Source organism: Scyliorhinus torazame, chromosome 22, assembly GCF_047496885.1.
Source record: "Scyliorhinus torazame isolate Kashiwa2021f chromosome 22, sScyTor2.1, whole genome shotgun sequence".
Lineage (NCBI taxonomy): Eukaryota > Metazoa > Chordata > Chondrichthyes > Carcharhiniformes > Scyliorhinidae > Scyliorhinus > Scyliorhinus torazame.
Window position 1 is genome coordinate 81,376,696 of NC_092728.1, and position 21,274 is coordinate 81,397,969.

The window sequence follows — 21,274 nt, forward strand, 5'->3', positions numbered from 1 at the left end:
AGAAGAAGCAGATCCTCCACGCACAGGTGAGCCCAAGAGTCTTTCTTCTCATCAGGGACGCCCCCTCGTATGCGGAGGCAATAATGCTGCTGAATGGACAATACGTGAAATCCGTTAACGAGGTGTATGCTAGGCACCTCCTTGCCACGAGACGGCAACGTCCGGGGGAATCACTTGCAGAATTCCTGCGTGCCTTGCGCGTACTCTGGAACTGTGATTGCCGGGTGATATCGGCTACCCAGCACGCGGAGCTGCTGATCAGGGACGCTAATGTCACGGGCATGAAATCAAATTATATCCGCCAGCGATTACTAGAAGGGGGGTACACTCGGCCTCTCAGAAACAGTGCAACTCTCCAACTCGCTGGAGGTGGCCTCCCAGAACATGGAGGCCTATACCTCCGACAGCGCGACACCCTTGTGGGCCTCGTGGGAGCAGCCATCATCCGACCCGAGTGCGACGCAAGTCTGTGCCACGCAGCGGCCCGCCAATGCCGGGCGCCCGAGGTACTACTTTTGCGGCCAGGGCAGCCACCCCAGATAACGTTGCCCTGCACGGAACGCAACTTGCAACGGCTGTGGGAAGAAGGGCCACTTTGCAAAAGCCTGCCAGGCCCGATCTCCCCCTAAAACGTCTAGGCCCAGCAGCGCTGCCTACTGCTTGTCGGGGCCACCCCCAGCTGCCGCGCCACCCTCCATGTGCGACCTGTGGGCGCTGCCATCTTCAATTTTGGCAGCCACGTGCGACCCATGGGGGCTACCATCTTTCACACATCCTCCAACTGCCACATGCGACCCAAGGGGGCCGCCATCTTGGACGCCATCGCTGCTGCCACCCTCCACACGTGACCCATGGGGCCACCATCTTGGACGCCACCGCCGATGCCTCCCACCACGTGCGACTCATGGGGGCCGCCATCTTTGGACCACTTCGCTGCCTGGCTCACCCGACCATACGCTGGCCGCCGCTACCACCGACCGGCCTACCGACCGCCTTCCGGAGTTCGCCTCCATCACGTTTGACCAGTCTACGATGACCGTCCGTATCAATGGGCACGAGATGGCCTGTCTTTTCGACGCCGGGAGCACAGACAGCTTCATTCACCAAGATACGGTAAGGCGCTGCTCCCTCCCAATCTTACCCGCGAACCAGAAAATCTCCCTGGCTTCCGGATCCCACGCAGTAGAAATCCGGGGGTACTGTGTCGCGACCCTTACTGTACAAGGCGTACTGTACGCTAACTTCAAACTCTACATCCTTCCCCATCTCTGCGCTGCCCTATTACTGGGGCTCGACTTCCAGTACCACCTCCAGAGCCTTACTTTAAAGTTCGGTGGACCCCTGCCGCCCCCCCGCCCCCTCAGTAGCCTCGTGACCCTTAAGGCCGACCCACCCTCGCTCTTCGCAAACCTCACCCCGGACTGTAAGCCCGTCGCTACCAGGAGCAGACGATACAGTGCCCGGGACAGGGCTTTTATCAGGTCAGAGGTCCAGCTGTTCCTGCGAGAGGGGATCATTGAGGCTAGTACCAGCCCCTGGATAGCCCAAGTGGTGGTCGTCAAGACTGGGGAGAAGCACCGGATGATCATCGATTACAGTCAGACCAGAAACTGGTACGCAGCTCGATGCGTATTCCCTCCCCCGCATATCTGACATGGTCAACCAGATTGCGCAGTATCGAGTCTTCTCCACAGTTGACTTGAAGTCAGTGTACCACCAGCTCGCTATCCACCTGGAAGACCGCCAATACACTGCCTTCGAGGCAGATGGCCGCCTCTACCACTTCCTCAGGGTCCCCTTCGGCGTCACCAATGGGGTCTCGGTCTTCCAAAGAGAAATGGACCGAATGGTTGACCAGTACGGGCTGCGGGCCACTTTCCCGTACTTAGACAATGTCACCATCTGCGGCCATGACCAGCAGGATCATGCCAAAAACCTCTGGCACTTCCTCCACACCGCTAAACTCCTGAAACTCACCTATAATAAAGAAAAATGCTTTTTCCACACAACCCGCCTAGCCATCCTCGCCTACATAGTGGAACACGGGGTCCTTGGGCCCGACCCCGACCACATGTACCCCCTCATGGAACTCCCCCTCCCCCATTGCCTCATGGCCCAGAAGAGATGCCTGGGGTTCTTCTCGTACTATGCCCAGTGGGCCCGCCCACTTATCAAATCCACCGTTTTTCCCCTGACGGCCGAGGCCGATGCACGCGGTGGACGTGCCCATCCCATTCCAAGTGGCGAGCAATGCGTCGGACTTTGCTCTGGCCGCTACCCTCAAACAGGCGGGCAGGCCCGTGGCTTTCTTCTCCCGTACCCTACATGCCTCCGAAATTCGACACTACTCCGTTGAAAAGGAAGCCAAAGTCGTTGTAGAAGCTGTGTGACATTGGAGGCATTACCTTGCCGGCTGGCGATTCACTCTCCTCGCTGACCAACGGTCGGTTGCCTTCATGTTCAATAACACGCAGCGGGGCAAGATCAAGAATGACAAGATACTGAGGTGGAGGATCGAGCTCTCCACCCACAACTACGATATCTTGTATTGAGCATTGGGAAGCTCAATGAGCCCGCAGATGCCCTATCCCGCGGTACATGTGCCAGCGCACAAGTAGACAGACTCCGGGCCCTCCACAATGACCCCTGTCACCCGGGGGTCACCCGTTTTTTTCACTTCATCAAGGCTCGCACCCTGCCTTACTCCATCGAGGAGGTCAGGACCGTGACCAGGGACTGCCAGATCTGCGCGGAATGCAAACCGCACTTCTATCGGCCAGGCAGAGCACATCTGGTAAAGGCCTCTCGCCACTTTGAGCACCTCAGCATCGACTTCAAAGGGCCCCTCCCCTCCACTGACCGTAACGTGTACTTCCTCGACATTGTTGACGATTCCCCTTCACCATCCCGTGCCCTGACATGACCTCTGCCACCGTCATCAAGGCTGCACAGTCTTTTCACCCTGTTCGGATTCCCTGCCTACATCCATAGTGATCGGGGATCCTCCTTCATGAGCGACGAGTTGCGTCAGTTCCTGCTCAGCAAGGGCATCGCCTCCAGCAGGATGACCAGCTATAACCCCCGGGGAAACGGACAGGTAGAGAGGGAGAACGCGACGGTCCTCCTGGCCGTCCTCCTGGCCCTATGGTCTAGGAGCCTCCCAGTCTCCCGCTGGCAGGGGGTCCTCTCCGATGCGCTCCACTCCATCCGGTCGCTCCTGTGTACAGCCACCAACGAGACTCCTCACGAGCGTATGTTTGCTTTCCCCAGGAAATCCACCTTCGGTGTCTCGCTCCCGTCCTGGCTGGCCCGTCCTCCTCAGAAAGCATGCAAGGAGCCATAAATCCGACCCCCTCGTCGAGAAAGTCCTGCTCCTCCATGCCAATCCACAATATGCCTACGTGGCACACCAGGACAGGCGACAGGACACAGTCTCCCTTCAGGATTTGGCACCAGCAGGCTCCCCAGCGACCATCATCATCCCCGACCCTACACGGTCTTTCCCCACCCCTGCCCACCTACCTCACGAACTAGCACCCGCAGGCCCACCGGCGACCATTACCACCACCCATACACCGCCCCGCCCCCCCTTCACCGACTCAACAACTGGGTGAAGAGGACAACACGCTCCCGGACCCGCAGGTCTCGACACCGGTGCCCATACCACAGCCGGGACTGAGGCGATCACAACGGAAGGTCAAGGCCCTCGGCAGATTTGACCTTTAAGACCACTTCACCCCCGCCAGACTCTTTTTTAAACAGGGGGTGAATATGGTAAACCACTGTGTTGCATTGTGTAGTGTTGTACATGCCTGGGCTTGTCCTGGCTGGCTCCGCCTGTGGCTCCTCCCCACGAGCTCATGTATAAAGGTGGCTAGTCTCCGCCCCAGTTCGGGACCAGAGGCCAGGAGGCTAGCTGTTTAAGTGTATTAAAGCCTCAGTTACATTCATCACTCGTCGTGTGCTTATTGAAGGCATATCACCTACATTACAATTGGGAAGTCCACTTACAAAAAAAAAAGAAACAACTTCATTTGCTGTAATGTTCTGAAAGGCACAAAATATATATAGATGCAAGTTTGTTTGTCTTTCTACTGTTCCAGTGCCCCAAAAGACTAGAAATAAATCTCCAGGTCCAGAAATTCAGACAAGCTGATGAAAGCAGTACCCAACTGTCTTGCATGATGAAAGACTATGTCACAGCTCATTGGAGACCAGGCTTTTTAAATCACCAATGTCGATAGTTTAGTAAGTGACAAGATACTGGCATACTTTTAGAATACGATTTAAGATCTACAGTTAACTTTCATACAGCTTTGCGTATGTATCTATCGCCAATTAAGAGTCCTTTTAACTTTTGGTAAGAAACTTGAGTTTAATAAAGAGACATATTTTGCATTATTAACTGCCTGTCACAGATTTCTGGAACAGTTTCCCCCAAGTACCATGTTAGCTCATTATCTTAATAACACATGCATCAGCTTCTTTTTCAAAGGACTGCATAGGTTTCAGTATGCATTTTGGTCACCAAGTTAAAAGCGGTTTAATGTTTTATGTTTTAACCTTTCATTGTCACAAGTATGAAGTTACTGTGAAAAGCGCCTAGTTGCCACATTCCGGCGCTTGTTCGGGTAAGCTGGTACAGAACCCGCGCTGCTGTCCTTGTTCTGCATCACAAACCATCTGTCTAGCCCACTGAGCTAAACCATTCGGTCTACCCCACGGAGCTAAACCATAATGGGGTGTTCAAGAGGTTTTGAGCAGTTGTGTAAAAGAAAATATCTTAACTATTTACTATCATTATCAGTTTATTAAAGACACCTTTTTCTATAGAATTTAAAGAACATGTTATCCCATGATTTTAGAAACATAATTTGTCATGACCTAAATTAATATTTATATTAAATTGCTGTGTATTAAGTCTAGTCCATGTGTTGGATAAAAAGAAACTAAGAAAATGAAACTTTTCTTTCACCGTATTTGAAGCTGGACTTTACAGGGTGTCGTGGGCCCCAGCCTCTAACCCAGCCAAAAAAAAAATCAACAGGGAGTTCACCCAAGGAAAGAACAGCTACTCCACAGTCATTTAATGGTTAACTGGCCGTTATTAGGCTAGAGGCAGAATTTCCACCACTTGGGGACAGAACTCCTACATCAGTGAGCTGCTGGCCAATCAGATGGTCAGCAGCTGTGAAGTCCCAACAGCACCAGGCAGGAATGGTGGCCACTTCGGGGACTATAGGCAGTCCACATTGGTGATCATTGTTGGAGGTGGGCACCAGCTAAGTTGGCGCAAGGGTCAGGTTGATCAGCCCTGATGATTAAGGGAGTTCAGGTTTCAGTGGTCGGGGGGACGAGGAGGGCTGTTGTTAAGCATGGTGCCTTCGATGGCCACAGGAGACCAGCAAAGGAGGTTCCCCGCCCACTTTGCCCAACACCAGCTGGCATAGCTAAAGCTGCAAGGCTACTGCAGCTAAAATGGCAGAGGGGGCAGGAAGTGTCTTCATGTAAAATTTCATACAAGTAAGGGGACAGGCAGGTAGGCAGCCAGAAAGCTACGTGCTGGATTTTACGAGCTCCCTTGCCTTCAAATCCACCGTAAGAAGTCTTCCAACACCAGGTTAAAGTCCAACAGGTTGGTTTTGAGTCACTAGCTTTTGGAGAGCACCCGATGAAGGAGCTGCGCTCTGAAAGCTAGTGACTCCAAACAAACCTGTTGGACTTGTAAGACTTCTTACTGTGCCCACCCCAGTCCAATGCCGGCATCTCCACTTCAAATCCACCAGCAGGGCAACATATAGTCAGCCCAGGGTAATAAGTTAGGTTCATCTGGTAAACAAAACCACTATATGGGGGCAGCACGGTAGCATTGTGGATAGCACAATTGCTTCACAGCTCCAGGGTCCCAGGTTCGATTCCGGCTTGGGTCACTGTCTGTGCGGAGTCTGCACATCCTCCCCGTGTGTACGTGGGTTTCCTCCGGGTGCTCCGGTTTCCTCCCACAGTCCAAAGATGTGCAGGTTAGGTGGATTGGCCATGATAAATTGCCCTTGGTGTCCAAAATTGCCCTTAGTGTTGGGTGAGGTTACTGGGTTATGGGGATAGGGTGGAGGTGTTGACCTTGGGTAGGGTGCTCTTTCCAAGAGCCGGCGCAGACTCGATGGGCCGAATGGCACTGTAAATTCTATGATAATCTATGATATCCAGATATTTTTTAAAATTCTTAATGCTGCAAAGTTTATTAATATAAATATCAGCTCTATAAATATCAGCTTTGACAAAGGGTCATCTGGACTCGAAACGTTAGCTCTTTTTTCTCCCTACAGATGCTGCCAAACTTGCAGAGATTTTCCAGCATTTTCTCTTTGGTTTCAGATTCCAGCATCCGCAGTAATTTGCTTTTATTAATATAAAATTGGATTGGCTTTAGCAAGGGGAAACTGAACAAAGAAACCGTCTCAAAAATAGAACTTACATACTTATCATACAAAAGCTAAAACTTGTCTGATAAGCTTTTTTAAAGACAGACTAATTGTTCAAAATTAAGTTAAAAGCCACACAAAAGTGGACTTTGAAACAGACAGAACTTTCTATATTGAGACAAGTTTGATTTTGCACAAACTTACAAGATACCTCATTGAGCAAAAACTATGCTTTTAAAAAAATCTTCATAAATGTGTGTGCAGCTCTTATTTTAAAAAAATGCAAAGACAGTATTTTTTTATCATCTTTAAGATGTTGTTTGTCTTTTTCCCTGTAAATATTTATTTTCTTATAAATCCATACACCACTTCTATGAAGCGATCGCAGCAAAACTAAATTACTCCTTACTCATGCAGTACATTCCAGCAAGAGATAAAATAATTACTTAAGAGCTTTCAGTGACAATTGCTGGCAGTCAGGCACCCAAACAGCCACCCCTATACAACACGGTTTGAATGGTAAGGTCGGGCCCAATCAGAAGCCAACCTCCAAAACTGGCAGAGCTCAGCGAATAGTCTGTGTTCCAGCATTGCACATGACTAAATTTTCTCCTGTCCATCATTTGGGTCATATATAGTTCAATTCAGTGAAGCAGACAGGGTCTGTAAGGAAATCTGGAGCTGATCAATGCCTTGTCTGGGTGTCTCAAGCTACTGATATGTGCTAACAAAACTCATGGCTGAACTCCCATCCTCAGGACACAGTATAGGCTGGCTGACAACAATAATTCCATTTTGTAAAAAAAAAAATCTTACAGTTTCAATTATGGGGAAGTCGTCTTCCTTCCAATGTTAGTTGCAACATTTTTTGACAAAAATCCAACCTTGTGCCTCACGTAATGCAAGCTGTTTCAGGAGAGTTCTCCCTCTCTATTGTTGGGTAAGATTTTATTTCTGTTCTTACTAGCCACTACAAATAAGTTAAATATTATACTAAGAAAGTGAGTTAAAGATTATTGTGGTTGGATACTGTTGCTGGATGAGAATTTGTGTTTCAGCACGTGCTCTTTTGTTCTGAGCTGAAAAATTCTTCATACCACTTTTTGAAAAAAATATGCATATGGAATGGATTAGGGATCATGATTTCTCACTCTGCAAGTGTTCAAGTTTTTTGCTTTCAAATTATAACTTTTAAAGAGTTTGCTGTAAATATTTAATTTATTGGATCAACCAAGTGTTGTTTCTAACTCTTATGTTAAAGTAACTAAACACTACTATTGCCTAAGGGTCTAGTGAAACAAATATAGACAGAGAGGAACTCAGCCAGACATGGACAAAGGCATGAGCCAAAACCAGACAGTCCAGGTCGCTCAATAGGCCATCAGTGGACGAGACAGGTCAGCCAGCTGCTGTGCAGAAAAAAATGGATGTGTGAGGTGCTCATGCGTGAGCTTGACTTGCTTTGTAAAAGATTGCTATTTCCATTTAGTTGTGCTTTTTAAAAAAAAAATCTTAAAAGCAGAACAAACATTCTAACTGAAAATGTAGGTAAAATTGCTGTAGCACGGTGTTCAGATATTTTTTGTGGTGAGTTAAATGGAATGTGTTGAGTGACAGGAAATACTCCATGCTTTTTTTTCCCTCTAAGTCGCGCCTGCTTTTGTCTAAAAGCTTTTAATCTGCACAGTGCTACTCACAAAAGCTGTCTGAGTTTGAGACAAAAAGAGAACATAAAAGCCGCGTCAAGCTTCTGTTGGAGGTATACATTGTAAAGTATAAAGGAAATTGCAAAGTTCAAGATTGTTTTGCTACTAAAATCTTACTAAATATTCAGTACATGTACAAAAATTTCATATCAACCATTCATGTAATGTAAACATAAACAACAAAAATTCATAACTGCAGAATGTCTTTTAATCTACAAATGTAAAGGCATCCTCGATTAAATTGAATGATGATATGTGCATTATAAAGCAATAGCTGCTCTTCTGATAGGGCTAGAATTCACCCCCAAATTCACCCCCAAAAAGGTAACTGTGGGTTAATGAAGAGTTTTTAAACTGATCCCCAAACGTGCTGTAGTATGATCATTTATGTATTAATGATTTACTTTTTAGGGCTTTCAGTAAATATATTAGCAGAAATGCTTATGGTGTTTATAATTAAACTTTTAAGGAATTAACCTTTAGCTTCAAAGGGTTAATTAATAACATTTTGTTCATGACTGATGTCTCTACCTGAATTTTTAAAAAAAAACAATTGCAATAACTTGTACTTACAATTATGGATCCAGCAGCAAAAACGAAAAACAATTAGGCACAAACGAACAGAAATGGGAATAATAACTTAAATATGTTAGAATTCTTGATTCTCAAACAGCAATTCCTTACATTGTAACTGTTTGATGAGGATGGGCAAAACAATGCATAACTGTTACCATTGATAGTTAAAAGGAAAATAAATAGATGGCAAATTAGTTTTATGGATTGTATCAATTTGTCAAATTAGCAGCTGTTCTACATATCGAGGTGATCTGGAAAATTTGTTGCATGTTTTCTATCAACATCGATAATGGCACTCTAAATGGACTTTGGAAATTGACACCATTGCATACATTCATAAACCCCTATGTCATTAAAAATTAAAACCACATGTTTTAAGTACTTCATCAATTAATTTAATTTTTTGATCAGTACGGCAGTTAGTTGCACAAATTAAAAATAATAAATTACACAGTCAACATTTTACATCTTGCATGTTTTAAAATATGATAAATACTTAATAATTAGTGTTTACTTTTTTAAAATTGTAGATTGAGAGTGTACATAAATCCGGTTAGCCTAAATAAATAGCAAATAAAATTTTGGACTGACCAATTCTAAATAATTGAGGATCGTTTATCAAGGTTCCACAAAAAAATTACCAGATTTATTTGCTGGGCTGCCCCATATCCTTCCACTTCCCTGACTCCTTACCTGGATTTGAATACAAACCAGACAGCAATTCGCCAGATCCAGCCACCATTCGATTTGGTGGACAAAGGCGGTTTGTTAGCACACAATTACAAGCACAAGAACACAAAGGTTGAAACAGGTTACTAAGCACATGCAGAGGGGTCTGCAATGAACAGGAAATGATAGCCTTTGATGCAATAGTATTAGCTCTGGAGTCACAGAAAGCCACAATTACAATACTTTTGCTTTTGGGGAACTTGCTAAGAGCTGCTACAAAAGTAGCTTGGATGTATTTTGCAAAAAAACTTTAATAATGCAGTATACAAAATTATGGAATCCATATGGTCATTTACGCTGAGACTGCGGAGAGAGATGAAAACAGCACACTGTTATTCCTAAATAAAGCTTCTAACTCTGCTGTGTGTTTTTTACATTCCAAGTTAGGAAACCTTTTCTTAACACAAAAGTTTTTAATATCTGCATAAGCTGTGATTATTCGACTAAATAACAATCCAATTCCTTCTTCCCAAAATGTTCCATCTCCAAAATGCTGACTCGTGCCACAATATAACTCCAACAGCTCTCCAACACAAAAATTAGCCAATTTTCATCTGTGAGCATCAAATGAGTGCATCAGAAAAATATCTGACAGGAAGCCATCACAGTTGAGCCTACTGCTACGTTTATCCAACATTCAGATAAGCTTTGTGAGGAATTGGCGGGCTTCAATTTTATTTTATTTATTCTTTCATGGATGTGAACGACAATGCATTATTGCTGATCCTTGGTTGCCCTAGAGAAGGTGATGAGCTGCCTGTTTAAACCGTTAAGAGTCCATATGATGTAGATACAACCATTGTGCTGTTAGGGAGTTCCAGGATTTTGACCCAGCTACAGCAAATGAATAACGATATAGTTCCAAGGTCGGCTGGTGTGGGACTTACAGGTGGTGGTGTTCCCATGCATTTGCTGCTGGTCCTTTTAGCTGGTTGGAGTAATGGGTTTGGAAGGTGCTGTCGAAGAAACCTTGGTGAGTTGCTGTATTATGTGGAGACAAAAAAGCTGGAAATACTGTCCTAACATAGAGAAGATTGAGAGGAGATTTAACAGAAATGTTTAAAATTATGAGTTTTATAGAGAAAATAAGGAAAAACGTTTGTCACTATAGACCAGAAGACATGGAAATTTAAGATAATTGGTAAAAGAACTAAAGGGATGATAAGGGCGGCCCGGTGACACAGTGGTTAGCACTGCTGCCTTACAACTCCAGGGACCTGAGTTCAATTCCAACTTTGGGTCACTGTCTGTATGGAGTTTGTACGTTCTCCCAGTGTCTGCATGGGTTTCCTCTGGGTGCTCCGGTTTCCTCCCACAGCCCAAAGATATACCAGTTAGGTGGATTGGTCATGCTAAATTGCCTCTTCGTGTCCAGGGATGTGCAGGTTACGTTATGGGTTACGGGGATAGGGTGGGGCAGACGGGGGAGCACTCTTTCAAAGGTTCAGTACAGACCCGATGGACCAAATGGCAGACTTCTGCGCTGTAGTGATTCTATGATTAGGAGAATTTTTCTTACAGAACAAGTTCCTGTATCAAACAAGTCACCATAAATGTTTCACCAAAACTAAACAACTTTATCTCCACTACACAGGCAGTAAAGCAGAAAGACTCTTGGCTGAAGCAAGATTGTAGATTTCTCCTCGGTACAGGGCATAAATGACTGCATCTTATAGTTTTGCGTTTTGTTCATCAGAACCCGAGTATATGCAAACAGGAAGGTCTTTCATTTGCTTGAGGGGAACTTACAGTGGAAGGGGGGAGGATCCCGTGGCTGCAGTCCACATCGCTTCTAACAACCAAGGTAGAACTGGGAAGGAGGTTCGGCTGAGGGAGTTTGAGCAACTACGAGCTAAATGGAAAAGCAGAACCTCAAAAGTAATCATCTCTGGAGAACTACCTGAGCCACGTCAAATTGCCTAAGGTAAATAAGGTTCTAAAGTTAAATGAGTGGCTCAAAGGTTGGTGTGGGAGAAATGGGTTTTGATTCATGGAGGAATTAACTCCATTACTGGGGCAAGTGGGAGTTGTACCGCTGGAACGATCTTCACCTGAACACTGTTGGGACAGGTGCTCGGTGAGTCGTAGAACAAGGCCAGTAGAGAGGTTTTAAACTAAATGATTGGGGCGAGGGATCAAGTTTGGAAGGTGTGACAAAGGAAATAGATGACAACGCAAGAGAGCAAGGGACCAATAAAGGAAATGATAATCAGAGCATGGCAGGAAGGGACAGAGGTGCACAAACCCAAGTGTGTACGAGTAGAAATGCTAGAATTTTGAAAAGTAATAAAAAGACAGAACTAAAATTCTGTATGTGAATGCATGTAGCATTCGTAACAAACCAGATGAATTGACAACACAAATAGAAATAAATATGTATGATCCGATAGCCATAATAGAGATATGACTGCAAGATGAGAACGACTGGGACCTGAATATTCAAGGATACATGATATTTAAGAAGGACATGAAACTAGGAAAAGGTGGAGGGGCAGCCCTGTTAATTACAGATGACATTGGTACAATAGAGAGAGTTGACCTTAATTCTGGAGACTGAGGGCGCGATTCTCTGGCCGCGTTGTGCTCGAGCGAGAGCACAATGCGGCTGGAGAATCCGGAGAGAACTCTCTCGCAGGCCTCCTGGCAGCCTCCATGCCTCGGGGGATTCACCAAAATCCTGGAACTCCACCCAAAAGGGACGGGAAAAAGGCGGTCCCATAAGTAGGTCTTAAACCTACTTAAGACCTACTTACCTGAGATACATTGGCCTCCCTCGATTCTCCAGGCTCCCCAGAAGGCTGCAGCCAGACGCCGATCAGTGCTGGTCTACACAAACATGAACGAGGCGGAATGGCACCTTGGGAGTCTCCCAGGCCTTTGGAGACTGGGTGGTCAGGGTGGCCCCCTGACCTTCTCCCTGGAAGAGGGCACCTAAACACTTCACAGCTGGCATTGTGGCACTGCGACCCTGACACTGCCAAGCTGAACCGGTGGCACTACAAGGGTGCCAATTCAAGGGAGCCTGGGTGGCACTGGCAAGAGTCAGGGGCCAAGGGGAGAGCTAAGTGCATGAAAGGAAGTTTGAGGGGATGTTTGAAGGGTGGGGGTGTTTAGGGCAGGTAAGTAGGGGCCTCTGGGAGTCTGGTGGGGCCTGAAGTAGGGGACCCCCAGTGATCCCATAGTGGGGTATCCTCTGTCATGTGAGAGTACCTTTAAGAAATGGGTGTTTATTACTGCAGTGATGTCACAGAGGGGGTGGAGCTGGGCTGTCTGTCAGCTTTTTACTTTCGTTTTAGGCTGTTTGCTGCAGGGTGTGTTTTAATTTCGTTTTCAGAGCTGGATATCTGCAGTCACAGCCAGAAGGTGTATTAGAGTCTCTCTCTGTAATCGAAAGACTGTAAATCGATCCTGGTGATTTAAAACTAATAACAGTAGTGACTTTAACCTGATGTGCTTCTGGTAAAAGATGTTTTAAGTCTTATGGATGTTAAAAGGAAAGCTTAAAGGATTACTTAGTATTGTATTCTTTGGAGGGTGGATTTGAATTAATGGTTGTTAAGATGTTCACTGTATGTTTTAAAAAGGTTAACTTGAGTTCATAGAATAAACATTGTTTTGCTTTAAAAAATACTTCTCCATTTCTGCTGTCCCACACCTGTAGAGTGGGCCGTGTGCTCCCCATACCACAATCTATTAAAAGTTGTGGGTCAGGTGAACTCCATGATACACTTTGGGGTTCTCTAAACCCTGGCCCATAACAAATTGGGGGCTCGTCCGGGTTAAAAGTCTATTTATTGGATTGGCCTAGTGGACTTAAAGACAGTGAGGGGTGAGCATATTGTGGTTGCTCATCAGGTGTGGTATTCTAGTTTAAGTCGGGAGTGTGTTGTGGACAATGGCTCTTTCAGAGGTTCTGAAGTTTTTGGGGGTGGAGACGGTCACACGCAGTATCTTATGGACAGAGACTAAAAGCAGACTGTTAGATTTGGCAAAAACATTGCAGTTAACATTACCTGACAAAATGCGAAAAGATGAGGTAATTATGGCGGTGGCTAAGCATTTAAAGTTGCCTGAGATACAGTCTGACCCATTAGAAATGGCAAAGATCCAGTTGCAGATTAAGCAACTTGAACATGTGAAAGAATTAAAGCAGCTTGAATACGAAAGAGAGGAAAAAGAAAAGGAGGGAGAAGAAAAGAGAAAAGAAAGAATAGCCCGAGCAGAACAAAAAGAAAGAGAAAGGGAGATACAGATCAGGGAAAAAGATAAAGAGAGAGAGTTTGAACTTCAGAAAATGGCCATGAAACATAAGTCAGTTAAAATTGGCAGACGTAAAGGGAAACGCACAGTTGGATGGTAGTGATGAGGATAGTGAGAAAGAGCGTCAAAGTCGAAGGCTTGGTGGGAATCTAATTAAATATGTCCAAGCATTGCCAAGGTTTGACGAGAAGGAGGTAGAAGCCTTTTTCATTTCATTTGAGAAGGTAGCTAAACAAATGAAATGGCCACAGGACATGTGGGTATTACTGATTCAAACAAAGCTGGTAGGTAGAGCTAGTGAAGTGTTTGCATCACTACCGGAGGAGGTATCTGGGACGTAGGAGGAGGTGAAAAAAATCCATCTTAGGTGCATATGAATTAGTGCCTGAAGCCTACAGACAAAGGTTCAGAAATTTAAGGAAAGAATTTGGTCAAACATACGTGGAGTTTGAAAGGATCAAACAGAATAATTTTGATAGGTGGATAAGGGCTTTGAAAATAGACCAAATGTATGAAGCTCGCAGAGAAATTATACTTTTGGAGGAGTTTAAAAATTCTATTCCTGATGTAATGAGAACTCATGTGGAAGAGCAGAGGGTTAAAACTGCGAGGTTAGCAGCAGAAGTGGCAGATGATTATGAATTAGTTCATAAATCAAAGCTGGGTTTCCAACATCAGTTTTAGCCTGTGAGGGATAGAAACAGGGGACATGAGAAATACTCAAGTGGTAGAGGCAAAGGTGATCTGATGGGAGATAAGGAGATTGTACCTCAGATTAAAAAAGAAATCCAGGAGGGTGACAAAAAAAAAAGGTTTAAATGTTTTCACTGTAATAAACTGTAATAAACTAGGCCATGTAAATTCACAGTGTTGGTGGTTGAAGAAAAGCACTTGGGAGGCTGATGTGGTGAAACAGGAGAAGACAGTGTGGTTTGTTAAAGTGTTAAAGGAAAGCCCAAGTGAAGCGAAGGAGGTGCAAAAGACTGTACAGCCTGATCGAGAGGTGATTGATAAGAAGGTGCCAGATCTCTTTAAAGAATTTATTTGAGTGGGTAAAGTTTACTCGTTTTTCAGGAGGAGCAGGTAAAGAAGTCACAATTTTAAGAGATACGGGAGCTAGTCAATCTTTAATGATAAGAGATGAGGAGTTATGTAGTTTGGGAAGAATGTTGCCAGAAAAGGTGGTGATATGTGGAATTCAGGGTGAGAAGAGTAGTGTTCCATTATATAAGGTAAGGTTGGAAAGTCCAGTGAAGAGTGGTGAAGTGGTAGTAGGAGTAATAGAGAAACTATCTTGTCCAGGAATACAGTTTATCTTGGGTAATGATATAGCTGGATCGCAGGTGCGAGTGATGCCTACAGTGGATGATAACCAGTGGAAAGTCAAAAAACTGAACTGTTAAAGGACGCATATCCTGGGATTTTTCCGGACTGTGTGGGAACAAGGTCGCAAAGTCACGGGTTAAGTCAAGAGGAGAAATCAGAGAGTGAAGATAAAGGTGAAGTGCAATTATCAGAAACGATTTTTGATCAGATGGTTGGAAAAGAACAGGTGGAGGATGAGGCAGATATTTTTAGTTCGGGAAAATTGGCGGGGTTACAACAGAAAGATGTAGAAATAAAACAGATGCATCAGAAAGCATTCACGGAAGAGGAATCTGAGTGGATACCAGAGTGTTATTACCGTAAAAGTGATGTCTTGATGAGAAAATGGAGACCAGTACATATGCAGACAGATGAAAAATGGGCAGACGTTCATCAAGTAATATTGCTGGTAGGGTATAGAAAGGAGGTGTTGCGAGTTGCACATGAGGTACCAGTGGGAGGTCATTTGGGAATAAGGAAAACTCAAGCTAAAATACAAAAACATTTTATTGGCCTGGACTACATAAAGATGTGGTTAAATTTTGTCAATCATGTCACACATGTCACGTGATAGGGAAACCTCAAGCAGTGATAAAACCAGCGCCCTTAATACCCATTCCAGCATTTGAGGAACCTTTTACAAGGGTCCTAATTGATTGCGTAGGACCGCTTCCGAAAACAAAAAGTGGGAATATCTTTTGACAATAATGGATGTGTCTACTAGGTTTCCAGAGGCCATTCCAGTATGTAAAATTACAGCTAAAAGGATTGTGGAGGAGTTGCTTAAATTCTTTACTAGATATGGACTACCCAGAGAAATACAATTGGATCAAGGATCAAATTTTACCTCAAGGTTATTCAAAGAAGTTACGAATAGCTTAGGAATAAAACAATTTAACTCAACTGCGTACCATCCAGAATTGCCGGGAGCGTTAGAAAGGTTGCATCAGACATTAAAGACAATGTTGAGGGCTTATTGTCAAGATTATCCAGAGGATTGGGATAAAGGAATTCCATTCGTACTGTTTGCAATTAGGGATGCACCTAATGAGTCAACCAAATTTCGTACTTTTGAACTAAGTTTTGGTCATGAGGTGAGAGGACCACCTAAATTGATTAAAGAAAAATTGGTGGGTGAGAACTCAGAAATTACACTATTGGATTACGCGTCAAATTTTAGGGAAAATTAAATAGAGCAGGTGAATTGGCTACACAAAATTTGAAAGTTGCACAAAATGTGATGAAACGGGTAGCGGTCAAGAAATCCAAAGTTTGTAGTTTTGCCAGTGGAGATAAAGTTTTAGTGTTGTTACCAGTGGTAGGTGAGCCTTTAAAAGCTAGGTTTTGTGGATCTTAACAGATTGAAAGGAAATTAAGTGAGGTGAATTATGTGGTTAAAAACAACAGATAGAAGGAAGACTCACCGAGTGTGTCATGTGAATATGCTTCAAAGGTACTTTGAAAGGGAAGGAGAGAAAAAGGAAGGAGGTTTTAATGATTCGAACTCAAAGTGACAAACCAAATCCAGATGACTGTGAATTTGACATACCTCAAATTAAATTGTAAAATGAGGACCTTTTTAAAAATTGGGATAAATTGTTGAGTTAACTTCCAGAGGAAAAAAGGACTGACCTGAAAGAGATATTGAGATCACATCGGCATATTTGTGGAGATGAATTGGGAAGTACTAAAATGGCTATACATGATGTAGATGTGGGACATGCTGATCCAATCAAACAACATCCATACAGGCTTAACCCTTGAAAATTGGCACAGGTTAACAAAGAGATTGAGAGTATGCTTAAAAATGGCATAATTGAAGTGGGTTGCAGCCAATGGAGCTCACCCATAGTGATGGTATCTAAACCAGACGGTACCCAATGGTTGTGTGTGGACCATAGAAAGGTTAATGCAGTTACAAGAACGGACTCTTATCCTATCCCACGTTTGGAGGATTGCATTGAGAAAGTGGGACAATCAGCTTTTATTTCCAAACTGGATTTACTTCAAAGGTTACTGGCAGGTACCTTTATCCGAAAGGGCGAAGGAGATTTCAGCTTTTGTGACTCCAGATGGTATATACCAATTCAAAGTTATGCCATTTGGCATGAAAAACGCACCAGCCACAATTCAACGGTTAACTAACAAAGTTGTTTCAGGATTACCCAATTGTGCGGTATACATCGACGATCTGGTAATATTCAGCCAGACATGGACAGAACATTTGAAACATCTGATGGAGTTATTCAATCGACTTCAGGAGGTGGGTTTGGTGATAAACCTAGCCAAAAGTGAATTTGGAAAAGCCCAAGTCACTTTCCTTGGCCATACAATTGTCAGGGTCGAATGGTCACACGGGATGTGAAACCAACAGTTATTGTGGAGTTTTCAATACCCTCAAGACAAAGGGAAATAATGCGATTTCTTGGCATGAGTGGATTTGATCGAACATTTGTGCAAAAGGTTTGTAGCATGGTTGGTCCACTGATGGACTTGGTGAAGAAACGTCAAAAATTTCAATGGACAGCGGACTTTCAACTGGCATTTGACAGCCTGAAATCTGTGATAACCAATGCTCCTGTGTTGGAGAATTACAATCTGTGATCAGATTGAACTAAAGTATCCGACTTTAAAGAGACATGCCGAGGCATAGAGGAATGGATGGATCGTGCGGAGACCTTCTTGTTCAAGAGACTGTCAATTGGGAAGGATTTCAGTTGGAGGAACAAACAAAAATGGACTATATTAGTAAACCTGTTTGCGCGTGTTGTTTTTTGAAATGATAAAGTATATTTACTGTGTGCATTTCTTAAAGGATGGTGAAAAATGAAACCATCTTGAAATTGATGGGGGGGGGGGGGGAGATGTCATGTACCTTTAAGAAATGGGTGTTTATAAATGGGTGTGTATATAAATATCTGTCGTGAGAGTACCTTTAAGAAATGGGTGTTTATTACTACAGTGATGTCACAGAGTGGGTGCAGCTGGGCTGTCAGCTTTTTACTTTCGTTTTAGGCTGTTTGCTGCAGGGTGTGTTTTAATTTCGTTTTCAGAGCTGGATATCTGCAGTCACAGCCAGAAGGTGTATTAGAGTCTCTCTCTGTAATCTAAAGACTGTAAATCGATCCTGGTGATTTAAAACTAATAACAGTAGTGACTTTAACCTGATGTGCTTCTGGTAAAAGGTGTTTTAAGTCTTATGGATGTTAAAAGGAAAGCTTAAAGGATTACTTAGTGTTGTATTCTTTGGGGGTTGTCTTTGAATTAATGGTTGCTAAGATGTTCACTGTATGTTTTAAAAAGATTAACTTGAGTTCATAGAATAAACATCGTTCTGCTTTAAAAAATACGTTTCCATTTCTGTTCTACCACACCTGTAGAGTGGGCCGTGTGCTCCCCATACCACAATCTATTAAAAGTTGTGGGTCAGGTGAACTCCATGATACACTTTGGAGTTCTCTAAACCCTGGCCCGTGACACCTCACTTGTTGGGTGTGGGGTAGTGTCCATATGTATGTGCGTGTGTGTGTGTGTGTGTGTGTGTGTGTGTATGGGGGGGGGGGGTGCACCACACATTCACTTAGAGATCGAGGCACCCTTTCAAAATATGGGGCCAAGATCTGAGTTCAGCTCCCCAGTGTTTAAAAAAGTGTGGGCTAGACCGGTGAGAAACACCCCAGGGCTCAAAAAAGTGACATTGAATAGCAGTGGGGAACAAAACTCCCTGGAAAAACTCCCACGAATGAATTCCATAGATAGAATTTACAGTGCAGAAGGAGGCCATTCGGCCCATCTCATCTGCACTGGCCCTTGGAAAAAGCACCCTACTTAAGACCACATCTCCACTAAGGACACCAAGGGCAATTTAGCATGACCAATCCACCTAACCTGCACATCTTTGGACTCTGGGAGGAAACCGGATCACCTGGAGGAAACCACGCAGACACGCGGAGAATGTGCATACTCCGCACAGACAGTGTCCCAAGCTGGGAATCGAACCTGGGACTCCGGAGCTGTGAAGCAACATGCTAACCACTGTGCTGCCATGCCGCCCCTGTGCTACAATGCCGCCCCAATTTTAGAGATTTTGGGGGAGAATTGTGCCCATAGGATCAGTTTGGGTAGGAATGAGAAATAGTAAAGATACGTCACTTGTGGGAGTAGCTTATAGGTCCCATGTAGGATGGGGGTTACAGGAAGAACTAATGGGAGTTTGAGAGCAAGGTACGGCAGTAATAGTGGGAGATTTCACTCTACATATAGACTGGGCGAATCAAATGGCAAAGGTAGATCAGATGATGAGCTTATAAGTGTGTTTTGGAGCAGTTTTCGAAAGCCACACATTCTAGAACCAACCAGACAGCAGGTTATACTAGACTTAGTAATGCACAATGAGACATTATTAACTAATTTCCCTACTTTCTAGAGATCATAATATGATTGAATTTCACATTTAGTTTGAGGGAGGGATTAGTGGATCCAAGACTAGTGTTTTAAACTATGTAATGGCAATTATGATGGCATTAAGACAGAGCTGGTTAGAGTGAATTGGGAAATTGGGTTAAGGGATAGGACAGTAGAGATGCAGTGGCAGATATTTGAGGAGATATTTCAGAATACTCAACAAATAGATGATTTCTTTCTCAATGGAATATAAGGGAAGGATGCACCATCGGTTACTAACTACGGAAATTAATAATTGGATCAAATTGAAAGAAAAAACACAATTGTGCAAAGATTTAAAAAATTTTTTTTAGAGTGCCCAATTCATTTTTTCCAATTAAGGGGCAATTTAGCGTGACCAATCCACCTACCCTGCACATCTTTGGGTTGTGGGGGCGAAACCCACGCAAACACGGGGAGAATGTGCAAACTCCACACGGACAGTGACCCAGAGCCGGGATCGAACCTGGGACCTTTAATTGCGCAAAGATGAGCAGCAGGTCAAAAGATTGGACACAATATAAAGAACAGCAAAGAATAATTAAAAGATTACGGAGAGGGAAAATAGAGCGCAAGTGAAAGCTAGTTAGAAATATAAAACCAGGTAGTAAAAGTTTCTGCAGGTATTTAAAAAGGAAAAGAGAACGTAAAGTGAGTTTTATAGCATTTCCTGTTTTTATTTCAAATCTCCAGCATCTGCAGATTTTCATTTTTATTCTAGTAAGTAAAGTGAGCGTTGGTCCTCTAGAGTGTGTCTAGGGAATTAATAATGGAAAATAAGGAAATGCCGGATGAACTGAACTAGTGTTTTATATTGTAGAGGATGCAAATAACGTCTCAGAAACAAATGTGGACCAGGAGGTGAAAGGGAGGGAGGAACATAAAACTATTACAATCACCAAGGAAAGGGTACTTAGAAAATTATTAGAACTAAATTGGCAAGTCCCCAGATCCTTATGGACTTCATCCTAGGATATTAAAAGAAGTGGCTGTTGAAATAGTAGATATGCCGGTTTTAATTTTCCAACAGATTGGAAAACAGCAAATGTGATTCCTCTGTTCCAGAAAGGAAGCAGAAAACTGCAGGCCAGTTAGCTTAACATCATCATCGGTGAAATGCTAGAATGTATTAAGAAAGTTATGGCAAGGCACTTAGAAAATTTCACTGCAATCGGGCAGATTCAATATGGTCTTGTGAAAGAAAAAACATGTTTGATTAATTTATTCAAGTTCTTAAATAAAAATAAATACTTTAAATAATCGCTTATTGTCACAAGTAGGCTTCAATGAAGTTACTGTGAAAAGCCCCTAGTTGCCACATTCCGGAGCCTGTTCGGGGAGGCTGGTACGGGAATTGAACCCACGCTGCTGGCATTGTTCTGCAATACAAGCCAGCTGTTTAGCCCACTGCGTTAAACCAGCCCCTCTTTGAGTAGGCAACAAGTAACATGGATAAAGGGGAGCCTGTGGATGTGCTATACTTAGATTTCCAGAAGGCATTTGACAAAAATTACCTTGCAAAATAAAAGCTCTTGGTGTAGGAGTAACGTATTATCATGGATATACGATTGGCTAGCTAACAGGAAACAATAGGCAGAAGTGGGTCATTTTCAGGTTGGCAAGATGTGACGCATGGAGTGCGTAGAGCTCAAGAGTTGAGGCCTCAACAATTTATTTATTTCAGTGACTTAGAAGGGAATGAATGTATGGTTATAAAGAATTCTGATGACACAAAGAAAGGTAGGAAAGTAAGTTGTGAAGAAGATACAAGAG

General features: G+C 43.8%; 2 protein-coding genes across 8 annotated transcripts in view; one reads left to right on the forward strand and one right to left on the reverse strand.

Annotated features, from left to right (window-relative positions):
• LOC140399163 (nuclear receptor subfamily 6 group A member 1) overlaps positions 1 to 21,274 on the reverse strand; it is a 684,364-nt gene that overhangs the window by 438,449 nt on the left and 224,641 nt on the right. The window lies entirely within an intron of this gene.
• Positions 7,090 to 21,274, forward strand: part of LOC140399164 (uncharacterized) — a 244,819-nt gene continuing 230,634 nt past the window's right edge. For all 6 annotated transcript variants that reach the window (XR_011937651.1, XR_011937650.1, XR_011937652.1 and 3 more), the window contains exon 1: positions 7,090 to 7,362. Coding sequence is in view for 2 of the 6 variants with exons in the window: in XM_072488440.1 (XP_072344541.1) it covers positions 7,322 to 7,362 (41 nt within the window). In the remaining 4 variants the exon portion in view is untranslated. The remainder of the gene's footprint in view (positions 7,363 to 21,274) is intronic.